The 12,157-nt window shown below is 40.0% G+C and overlaps 1 protein-coding gene across 3 annotated transcripts in view; it reads left to right on the top strand.

Moving 5' to 3' along the window:
• GAS7 (growth arrest specific 7) overlaps positions 1-12,157 on the top strand; it is a 184,890-nt gene that overhangs the window by 79,577 nt on the left and 93,156 nt on the right. For all 3 annotated transcript variants that reach the window (XM_060764545.2, XM_060764546.2, XM_060764548.2), the window contains exon 2: positions 4,953-5,073. In XM_060764545.2, the coding sequence (XP_060620528.2) occupies positions 4,953-5,073 (121 nt within the window). The remainder of the gene's footprint in view (positions 1-4,952; positions 5,074-12,157) is intronic.

The following is a 12,157-nucleotide window of genomic DNA, read 5'->3' as shown; positions in this document are numbered from 1 at the left end:
GTAGCCAGTGCAGTTGATACAGAATTGGAATGACATGCTTCAAATACTTAACTTAAGCCTAGTTTAAAAACTATCTTACCGAAGAATGCACCTCATCACCTGATAAACAAGAGGCTGACTACTGAAATAATTGTCCTGAGGGTAATGCTGTACCAAATTTCCATGAAGCTTTATTTTCTCTCTGCTGGAAACTGCCTACAGAAATCTCCTTCCACCTCCTCATCTTACTGTTGATTCCTGTGCTATATACCTGACACCTGGGGAAGGTTTTTGGTGAAATGTGGTTTTGGTGGCAAAGCCATTCAGCGTAGCTTGCTGATACTGGAGTTTGGGTGTTTGATATGTAACAGGTGATGTCTTCATCTTGTGTCGTCATGCCACAGACATCAAGTGGTTGACATGCATGTATGGCCCAGCCCTTAAGCTCCTTGGGAAAAACTAGCCGTAGGGAAGAAGATGGCTCCTTTTAACTCTTAGCCCTACTGAAAACAAGATAATACATTCCAGGATAATAAACTCCTACACTGTGGGAAGAGGTTCCTAGAGATACTAGATAATGCAGATGAAATATTTCTGCTACTAGCTCTTATTGTCTGATGGGACAATAGAAATAATATAGACCAAACAGTAAATAAAGGGTTGTTTTTATCAGATTAAGCAGTAGTACTTAATTTGTGGTACCATAGATTGTTTTGGACTCTGGCTTCCAAAATGCCCTTTATTGGTGGCCAAGATGGCTACAGCTTGTGGGACCTGAGCTGCCCGGAGGACCAAAGTTTGAGGACCAGTGGCTTAAATGACAGAATGGAAGTAGCTGAGACTGAAGAGCACAGGCATTTTTGTACCATATGCAATTTGTTTTTGGCTGAACGTACTGGGAAGGGCTAGAGCAGGGTCATCAAACTTTTTAAGCAGAAGGATGGTTCACAGTGCCCCATAATGTTGCAAGGCATGAACGAATTCCTATGCACAGTGCACATGTATTATTTGTAGTGCAAAAAAAAAAAAACGTGAAAGAAGAATACAATATTTAAAATGAAGAATAATGTTAGCCAACATAAACTTACCAGTATTTCATTGGGAAGTGTGGGCCTGCTTTTAGTTGTCATATTAATTATGATTGTTGTTGTTCGCCTTCCAAGTCGTTTCAGACTAAGAGCCACTCTAAATCTAAAGTTTAGGGTGGGGGCCAGGTAAATGACTTTAGAAGACCGCATCTGGCCTACAGACCTTTGTTTGGGGACCCTTAGGCTAGAGTCTGCCTTTTCTTTTCCTCTCCCTTCTTTTGAATTAATGATATTGAAGACTGCTTCTGCAATTTGAGTTCAGTTTTCAGCAACTTAGGACAAAGGGGTAAACAGGTACGAACATTTTAAAAGCAGTTCAGAAAGTGGGATGACAGAGAATCAAGTTGGACAGACTCTGCAAAATTGGCAATTTGTAGGGTTGGGGTAGCCACTTTGAGTTCTCTTGGTGTAAAGCACTACTTCTGTACCAGTATGGTTGGGAAGTACTAAACATTGGATTACTCAGGTAATAACAGTCTTGGTCCATAGTGACAAGCCGAATGCTATGTGTGGCTGTATATGTTTGTGTGAGAGCTAGGATGGATTTGTCTTGTAATCTTTTCATCTATCTTCTTATCAGTGCAACATTACAGAGCCCTTAACCAGAGCAGTTTTTCATTGCTGAAGAGTGTCATCTGACATCCTCACCCATTTCAGTTTCTGCCAACTAGTTTGTGAAAAGAGAGTGAACTTCTAACACAGAGGTGGGACTCATTCAACTCTCTTGATGTTCTTGAGCTACAGTTCCCAAAAGCGTTGCTTAGTCAGCATTGCTGGGAGTAGCAGTCCAACCACATAGGGAGACCCACATAATTCCAACCCATGAGCTAACTCAAGCAGATTCCACTTGATATAAAGGAATTTGATCTTTCCAAAAAAAGAGGTTGTTGCCCGAAGAGATGGGAAAAAAAGAGTTCTTCTTTTATCAGAGCTCTGCAGGGAAGGCCCAGACAATGGAACGTAGTCATGGTCACAGTGACCTACTGGAATGCTTTCTAAATGCCAGACTCAGGTGTGGAGTCTCAAATACCTGGCACTGGAACAGCAACATTGTGCACAGGGCTGTGTGTGGTGCATACTTTTACAATGAGTAATTCTATTATGCTACTTTGGTAATGAGACTGAAGAGACCTTGGTGTTACATTTTTGTTACACCATTGTTGGCCTACTACTGTGTGCAGCTTCTCTCCCTGGTGCATACTGTAGTAAGCAGGACTGTATTATAGCATACGTCATCTCTGACTGGCCAGGGAAGAGCTAATTCTCAGATTCCCAGTTGTGTGTACATGGCCAAATGCTATTCATGTGTAGCTGCTTGTCACCCTCTTGATGCTTTGCCCAGACATCTTTGTAACTTTTTCTAGCTGCGGAAGTTGCATAAGGAGGCCATAGGATGTTGAGGTAGAAATTAATTAGACTGCCTCCTCCAGTTGCTTTTTTTCAAGATAAGGCAATGCCTCTGATCTAGTTTGTTTTTCATGGCATGCTGTACCCATTTGGACAGGGCTAGATAAAAGGTGTGTGTGTAATTACCAAATCCGGGACAGGATGTTTGCTGTGGCTCTCAACTGGGTTATTCATTGTGACTCGTTTTATATGTGGTCTCTTCACCACAATGAGCAACTCACCAAGTTGTAATGGTCTCTTCACCACAATGAGTACTATAGTTTCTTATCCCATTGTTGATATATAGTGGTGCATCAGTGGTGCATTTTCTCTCCATTTGGGTGAACCACTGTGGTGCAATAATTTGAGCATTGGACTACAACTCTGAAGACCAGAGTTCAAATCCTTGCTTAGCTATTGAAGTCAATGGCCTCTCAGTTTCAGAAGGAAGCCAAGACAATTCTCTTTTGACAAATCTTGCCAAGAAAACTCTTTGATACATTTACCTTAGGGTTGACATAAGTCAGAAATGACTTGAAGGCACACAATATTTATTTTGCTGGGCCTCCTATACATGGTTCTTGCGTTCCTGCTACAACAACCTTCATTCCCCACTACTCTATAACTTCCTGCCCTTTTCTTTTGAAAGCCTTTGGTAACTTTTTTCCTTTGTGGCTACAACCAGGTTGCCAATCTATTGGAGATAATACTGTAAGGGCATGATTTCCCTAAGGGCAATCTATTAGAGATAGTACCCTAAGAGTAGTGATCTCCTAAGGATAGTATAATACACTCCTTTGAGCCCATCATAGCCTCACGGGGCTGTTCTACACTGTCCACTAAAGTCCATTTAGAACTGGTTTGACTGTGCACATGATTAGATAAACATTTCTTGGACATGTTTGAGACCAGGATTATGATTAGGTGGCCTCAAACAACTGCTGGAGGATCCTTTCTCTCCCCCCCCCCCCCCCCCATTTCTCTGCCGAGATGTGCTCTAGTGCTGTGGAGGGATATGAGAATGGGAGAAAAGGGAAAGTGTCAGCAGTGGAGATAATTACCTGCCCCCCTCACCCCATATTACAAATTTTAGAAAGCGCTATAGTGCAGGTGGGTGTTTATTATGCACTTCACATTCTGTGGAGCTCATTTCAACATGGTTTATATTTAAGGCTCACTGGAGCACATTAAAATACAGTAGAGTCTCACTTATCCAACCTTCACTCATTCAACATTCTGCATTATCCAACACAGCCTACCTCCCACCTGGAGGCAGGCTGTTTCATACATTGGAATGTTTTGGTGCTAAATTCATAAATACAGTAATTACTACATAATACTACCATGTGTTGAGCTGCTTTTTATGTCGATTCATTGTGAAACATGATGTGTTGGTGCTTAATTTGTAAAATCATAATGTAATTTGATGTTTAATAGGCTTTTCCTTAATCTCTATTTATCCAACATTCTGCTGGCCCGTTTATGTTGGATAAGTGAGATTCTACTGTACTTATTTTGAACTTTGCTCAATACACTTTAGTCCCCTTAAACCATACAACAGCTCACTTTAGTGGCATGCATTTTGTGGTGGCCAGTTTGAAACTAGCTAGCTAGTTTCACACTGCATTAAATGATCAGTATAGATGTGTCCTAGATTTCTAGAGTCTCCTGGCAAGACCAAAGTTTCAGAGGATAACTTTGATCTGAAGCTTGGCTATGTTTTCCAAGCTTCTGTTCCAGCAGAAGCCTAGTCACTTTTGTCTTTCCCCCTCCAATTTAACACCCGTGTTCAGAGACTGAATGCTACAGGGTGGTCCTTATGTAGGTGTTTGTTTTGGGTGGAATATTTTGCTGTCTTAGGAAAGCACACCATAACTCTTTTTGGAAACCACTTTTCCAGAGGCTAAAAACATCAATTTTTCTACCCGCCAGAAGCAACTGTACATTGGTAGGTGTGAATGTTACCTGCTGAATGCAGATTTCACTGCTGATAACCGATTTCTACTACCGTGTCATTAGACTGTGAAAAACCTTTATAGCCATTAAGGTTCTTACATTTGCTAATAATTTTTATTAGGCTTGCCCTTAGGATCATTTATGATACTGATGAAATCAGTGATGGCACACAAGCCTAGAATGGGTACAGAATTTCTTTTATAATGGAGGCAGAGAGTGCAAAGTGTTTCTCTTTCCCCAAAATCATATGTAGTAACATGCTGGATTGCAAAAGTTGCAGTGCAGGATTCACGGCATTCCACTTTCTTCCCTGCCCTTAAGAGAATGTCTGTGCTTTGCAGATAATCGCCTGAATACATTTCCCAGGCTGAAGATGGCAAGATAATTGGAGTGTTTGGGTTTTTAGCAAGGTTTACCTCTTGGATTCCTATATCAGGCTCCCAAGGAGGCCTCATAATTTCATGCTATACCTGTTTTATTGAATCTTTTTAACAGTTGCCGAAAACATGTTTAACAAGCTTGTTCTGTTGTTTCTGTCAACAGAAACCTAGGAAGATTATTTCACAAGGAGGAGAAGACTCTCAAAATGGCCACCTCCCACCTGGTTGGCAAAGTTACATGTCTCCCCAGGGCCGAAGGTACTACGTGAACACTTTTACTAATGGTAAGCATAGTTTATATGGTTCTTTTATCTATTTGGAAGTGTATGCTTTTCCTGGTGTCCCTTAAAAAAATAGAAGTGGATTGCAATTTTTCAGTGATAAATCCCAAAGTTATATTACTGTCAAGTAACAATTGGGAAAGTAAAGAATCATATAAAATGGAGGGATAGGAAAGCACCTTGTTCTGCTCATAAATCAGTTGAACTACTTGACTCCAACTAGGTTGGAGAAATAAGCAGACTAGTTATCTCATTCCTAAAGGCTTTCTAAACCAAACCCTGCCCATTCCAGTCCCTTCTGGAAAGGGATTTTCCTTCCAATTTCATACCCTGGGGAATATAGGCTACCAAACACTATGTTTTGTTCATTAGGTCCTGCTGTGAGTCTTGGTTCTTGTACCATTCCTGTCAAAAGATGGGGCCGTGTGAGGTTGCTCTCCCATGGTTTCTGCTATACCTTCCTCATAGTATGATTATTGTGGGGGGGGGGGGGGGGAGAGGAGAGATTCAGTCCAATCAGGAGGTCATAGTGGTGGTAGTTCATGAGTTATTTCAAGTTCACCCCAGCTTGCTGTACTAAGGGATTTCAAGGACAAGCTCATATTTTTAGTTTGTTCCTTTTTGACTTTGTGCCCCATTCCTGAGTAAAACTCCAAATAACATTGTAACTGAATAACCATGAAAACATCAATCAGTATAATTAAAGCTGTGTATCCTTAGAGCATAAAACAATCAAAATTTTGTGCCACTGTAACCAGAGTGGGCCATGTGTTTAAGTGGCCTGTCAAACAATTTGACGTCTATCCAGTTGCTCGTTCTGATTCCAGCCCATTTCATGCTTGGATTTCTTGGATTTCCACTTTGCTCTCAAGTGACCAGCCTTAAATTGGATTCCATGGAACAAAAAGTTCAGTTTTATTCAGGAGGAAAACCCCAGGGAGTGCGCGTTCTTAAAAGTTCAGAAAGTTCTAAGCAAAATGAACATCAGCTTGAAACAGCAGCTGCTTTATTGCTGGTAAGTCAGCACATGAAGCTCTACTTGAGCGGTTATTGAACTATGGTGGGCAGAACTTAAAAGCAGGCTGCCATTGTGCTGGTTTTTATAAATCCCTCCTTTGGTTTACAGTTAGTTCTTCACACCTGCCTTAGTTCTTCACAAGCACAGAGTTAAATGTGCTACAAAAATTACGATGGTTCATTTGCCCCCGGGGGCTCAATGGGTTAAACCCTTGTGCTGGTGGGATTGAAGACTGACAGGTCGCAGGTTCAAATCCGGGGAGAGCACGGATTAACTCCCCCTGTCAGCTGCAGGTCCCCATGCAAAGACATGAGAAAAGCCTCCCACATGAAAGGTAAAACATCAAAAAAATTCAGGTGTTCCCTGGGCAACATCTTTGCAGATGGCCAATTCTCTCACACCAACAGCAACTTGCAGTTTCTCAAGTCGCTCCTGACATGAATTTTTTTTTACAGATGATGGGAGAAAACTGGAGTCTTGTTTGCTATACAAACCAAGACAGAGAACTAAACAAAAAGATAGGACCAGAATGAGGCATGCAGATTTTTAAGTTGTATAAACCATTGCGGCTGTAGTCATGGTGCTAAAGCATTGTTGTTGAGAGGCATGTTCCACATACCAGTCACGCATTTGTTTTCCTCTTTCTTCACTAAACTCGCTTTTTGACAGATATAGAGTCTGTGTCTGAATTCCTACTGTTTGAAGAGTTGTGAATCTTCTCTGCATGTAACTAATTTTTATCTCAATCTCAGTTTTCCAAGGGAGATATTGAATTGCAGTGTGTTTTTCCTCCTTCTGGATTCTTTTTGGGGGGGAGATCAAAGTTGGGCCTGTGCCTCACTTGTGGAACTAAAATGATAGTTGAATTTGTATACCTGCTTTTACCCCACTATCTCTACATCCAAGGCAGACGTCACAATAAAAGATAGTTTGCATTTTCTTTTCATTCAAAATAGATGTCATGATTGAATTGCTCCAGACACAGAACATTATCCAGAACTTGTGTTCCAGATTTCATTCTGATATCTCACTGAAAGTCTTCATATATCAGATTAGCAAAATTTCAGGCAACTTCACTCCCATTTTAGTTTGACTGAAAACAGGACTTAATCACTAGGGGGAAGCACTGGGCTTTGCTTTGAAAACCTTGAGTGCTTTGAAGCCCTTGGGACTGTGTTGAAACTACATGATATTGTCACATCCTTATTCTAAACTGTGTTTTTCTTGCTGTATTTTTTATGTGAACCTGAGAGTTAGAATATTACTCTGGAGACCAGGGTTCAAATAGCCATCTAGCCATGAATGACAACTGAGTGACCTTAGAGAAGTCACATTCTCTCAGCTTCAGAGGAAGGCAAAAGCACCATGAAAACCCTAAAATAGATTTGCTTTAGAATCGCTGTAAACCAGAAACAACTTGAAGGCACACAATAGCATCTCTCAGTGTCTACATATTTTCAATTATTTTATATTGGAGATTGTAGTGTAGTCGTTTGAGTGTTGAACTAGAACATAGGGAGCTCTGGGTTCAAATGTCTGCTTAGCCATGGAAACCCATTAGGGGATCTTAAATTATTCATACTCTCTCAGTCCCCTTCTATATTTCCATATAATCCAGATTATCAAAGTAGATAATTCACATTACTGTTTTGAATTGGATTATAGAAGTCTATACCTCCATACAATCCAGTTCAAAGTAGGTAAAATGCCTAGCATTTTAACATTTTTAATCATTACATTTGGCCCGGCCTTAGTTTTAAATGTGTCATATTGTCTAATGTTTATTGCTATTGTTTTAATGTTTATTGCTTGTTTTATGAGTTTATTTATTGTTGTATTTTGTTATGCTGTTGTTTTATTGATGTGTTGGGCCTCGACCTCTTCTAAGCCGCACCGAGTCCTTCGGGAGATGTTAGCAGGGTATAAATAAAGGTTTATTATTATTATTATTATTATTATTTTATGTGGCAATGTAGAAAGGGTCTCAGTCATAGAATAGGGTCGTGGTAAACTCCCTCTGAAGAAATCTTACCCAGAAAACTTTTCCCTTAGGGTCACAATAAGTCAAAAATGACTTGAAGGCACATAGCAACAATAAGTCTGTGGAAACATATAAAGAATTTAATTTATTTAGTATTGGATAATTTTAAACTGCTTTTCAATTAAGCAAAGATATTAAGTGCCAAATTTGGAAATAAACTGGAAGCCCCTAGAATTTGCAATGAGATGTACAAGCTAACCGTAACTGAAATTAAAGTGAATGTTGAGAGGAAAGTATTTACTTTTCACCTGAATTCTGTAAAGGAGGGAACAAGTTAATCGGATGGAAGTTGCACAGTTTGAGGTGTCTGTTAGGGAATCCTTTGTGCACAAGGACGCCTTTCTGTTTGTGGAAAATAAATAAGACAATAATGCAGACCAAAATATCTCTAACCCCAAAGAATTGTGAGGCCAGTAAAGAACACAGTGTACTGTTGGCTTGAAATAAGGAAAGTCGATGGGGCTGAGATTCATGACTAGAGATGCAATTTTGAAATATGGCCTGTTCCTTAAAATAGAGGACATTGAGAAATATTGGGTTCCCCACTTTCTCATGCATGAAGTCTGTAATATTCTCATGTGTAATTTTGCCATCATCTTGCTGACGCAAAAAAGATTTTGTTTTTGTGGCTTAGATGAATTTTCATCAAATATGAAGTGCCTGACTAATGCATACCAATTTACAAAAATACATGTTGCATGCAAGCAGAATTTCTCTGTGTTGCAAAAGGATATGTGCACACAATCTTCGTCCTGCCTCCTGGTTATGACTAGGTTTTCTTGCTGTGTTTTGGAACTGACACCTCACAGTGAGAATGTTTGCTTCATGTTGTGCCCATAGCAACTGCTCCCATTTTCCAAATGTGTGACTGTGAAGTGTCCAGGATTGCCTTCCAAATAGATAGGAATGAGAAGGCTATTTTAGTCAGGTTTTGAAAGACAATATTTTATTTATATGAATAGTAAAGCACCCTTTCTAATTAATAGTTTAGCTTGCATTATTCTAACGTATCTTTCTCACCAACTCATTGCATTTAATTAAAGTGACAGAAGGATTGTGGTATTATTAATACAGTGGATGGCTCCCCCCCCCCCCCCCAACTTCCAGATCCAGATATATGGTCAAAAATACATAATGATAATAACAACAACTTTATAATCCACCCTCTCTCCCCAAAGGGACTCAGAGCGGCTTACAAAGACAAAAACAAAATAGAGATAAATAGCAGTAAAATAACAAGTAAAATAACTTAATTTTTGTACCCCATCTCCATCTCCCCAAAGGGATTCGGCACAGCTTACATGGGGCCAAGCCCAACAGAGCAGTTAAAATGTAACACATTAAAATGCATATCAACAAAATGATAACAAAAACAATATGATGAAATAAAACAACAACATTAAACAGTATATAAAACGAGCATCAAACCAACAACCAATAGCAACCATTAAATTATTAAAACAAATAATAGGTTTCATTAGTAACATAGTGAATGAATAAAACCAGCATGGAAACTGAACAATAAAAACATGGCTGTACAGTGAATTAGGGCAATATGTTCTCAGTCAACCTTAACTGGCAGAATAGAAGTATAAGCAGTTAATAAAAGCTAGTTGTCCTTGTCTCTGAAGGCCAGTGTACAGAGGTGTATTCTTAATTGCTTCTTGAAGGAGAGAAGTGAGGAAGCTGTTCTTAGTTCCGGAGGGAGGCAGTTCTAGAGGGCGGAGGCAGTCATGGAGAAGGCCTTCTCTCTTGATCCCAAACAACTCAGTTTGAGTCAGAGGTGGGAGCGACTCAGGGCCCCACTGATAACCGCAGTGTCCATGTAGGTTTGTGTGCAGAGATGCAGTTAGTTAAGTAGCCTGGACCCGAATCGTTTGTATTTTGATGACAGTGCTAACTGTATAGGACATAGAAACACACAAAAGTGAAAACTACAATGAAAAAAATTGTTTTTTTCTAATCTGAGAGGACATTTTTTTTTAGAAATCTTTACATCCTCCAGCATAAATCTAGGGTCTACTTCCGCTGGAAGCTGACCATTGAATTGCACTAGAGGATCTAAAGATTCCTAAAGAGGCATCCTCATAGATTTCTCTAGGAATCTCATATATCCTCTAGCACAGGGGTCCGCAAAGTTTTTAAACAGAGGACCAGGTCACAGTCCCTCAAACTGTTGGAGGGCTGAATTATAATTTGAAAAAAAAAATGAATGAATTCCTATGCACACTGCACACATCTTATTTGTAGTGCAAAAACACTTTAAAACACCAGTGGAGCAGTGGGTTAAACCCCTGTGCCGGCAGGATTGAAGACCGACAGGTTGCAGGTTCGAATCTGGGGAGAGGCGGATGAGCTCCCTCTATCAGCTCCAGCTCCTCATGCGGGGACATGAGAGAAGCCTCCCACAAGGATGATAAAAACATCAAATCATCCAGGCGTCCCCTGGGCAATGTCCTTGCAGACGGCCAATTCTCTCACACCAGGAGTCACTCCTGACACAACAAAAAAAACCAACAACAACTTTAAAACAATACAATAATTAAAATGAAGAACAATTTTATCACATATACATTTATTAGTATTTCAATGGGAAGTGTGGGCCTGCTTTTGGCTGATGAGATAGGATTGTTGTTGTTGTGTGCTTTCGAGTCATTACAGACTTAGGTTGACCCTGAGTGAGTGCCAGGTAAATGACCTTGGAGGGCTGCATCCAGCCCCCGGGCCTTAGTTTGAGGACCCCTGCTCTAGCATGACTGCATGGTCAGCCTGTCCTGAAAACTGACGAAAGAACCAAGAAATTCCTAGGGAACATTTTAATAAAATCCTTAAATAATCAAACTTTCAGTCAAACTCACAACTGTGGAATCTACTAGCATAACCCTTTCCATCATTAAGCTATTCACAGCCATATTCTAGGTTTTTGACTGTTCTCAGTGGTAAAGCATAGAAAGTAATGGAAACAGGGTTGGGGGGAGGGGGTAGCATCGGAAAATGTAAGCATTCAGATTGGGGCGAGAGGATAGGAAAGAGCTAAGAAGTGTGCTATTCAATGAAAAGAAGAAATGAGTACATATATCCATATGCAAAAGAAATATCGAAGTTTTATATAAATGTACATAAATGAATGGAAGGATATGTATTTGTTTGTCACATATGTATTTGTTTGTACACACAGCCATTTCATTTGACCCCAAACATATGGCAAACCCATTTTGTATGTCACTTTGATGATTTTATTTGTTGACTGAAGAACTGTTAAGGCTATGACTTAGATTTGATAGCAGCATAAGAGTTTTATTACCCTGCGGTTCAGCTCATGTTACCTTCTGTCCTTCCTCTCCTTTTTTCTGCTGAAGATAAGCCAATTTCTTAGAAATTTTCTTAGTAATAATCTGCTGTTCAAAACCAAGCTTCAACTCTAAATTAAATTAAGAGACTGTTATTTGTGGTCTAGAACAGAGGAGAGCAAAACTGAGAGGCCAAAGACTCTCATCACACTTCATAAAAGTTCATATTCAGAGAACTCAGAATGAAATATTGGTGTTGACCTTCAAAAGACAGATTGCAACTGTGGTTCATGGGGAAAGTGTCTCGTTGTAGTGATGTGTGTTGCAACACAAAGATTCAAGTTGCATTCTGCTTCGTTCCCATATGTTGACCTTTTTTGTTTTTTTTTTGCAATAAATGATGGGTAGGATCCTAAATGGCTGTATGTATGTCTACCCAAGCTAAATAAAAGAACTCTCCCCCCTCCCCCTCCTGAGCAGTTCACATGACATATGATTAGATGTATAGTAGAAGCACTTCTTCCAGCCTTTAATCCATCACTAGAGGAACAGCAAGTTACTCTGGAGCTTCCAAGAAACTCTCAAATGACCCCTGTGTTTTTGACATTAGGTGGCTGAAATGGGCTGGTTTCAGAGCGTGCCAGTGGACACATGTCAAAAATACCCACCACTGTTTAGCTGGTCAGAAGCAGCCCCACTGCTGGAGACGTTGTTTCTTGTGATCCCATAGCCAGGAGC

This window comes from Anolis sagrei, chromosome 2 (assembly GCF_037176765.1).
Source record: "Anolis sagrei isolate rAnoSag1 chromosome 2, rAnoSag1.mat, whole genome shotgun sequence".
Classification (NCBI taxonomy): Eukaryota; Metazoa; Chordata; class Lepidosauria; order Squamata; family Dactyloidae; genus Anolis; species Anolis sagrei.
This window is presented reverse-complemented; position numbering and strand designations above follow the sequence as displayed.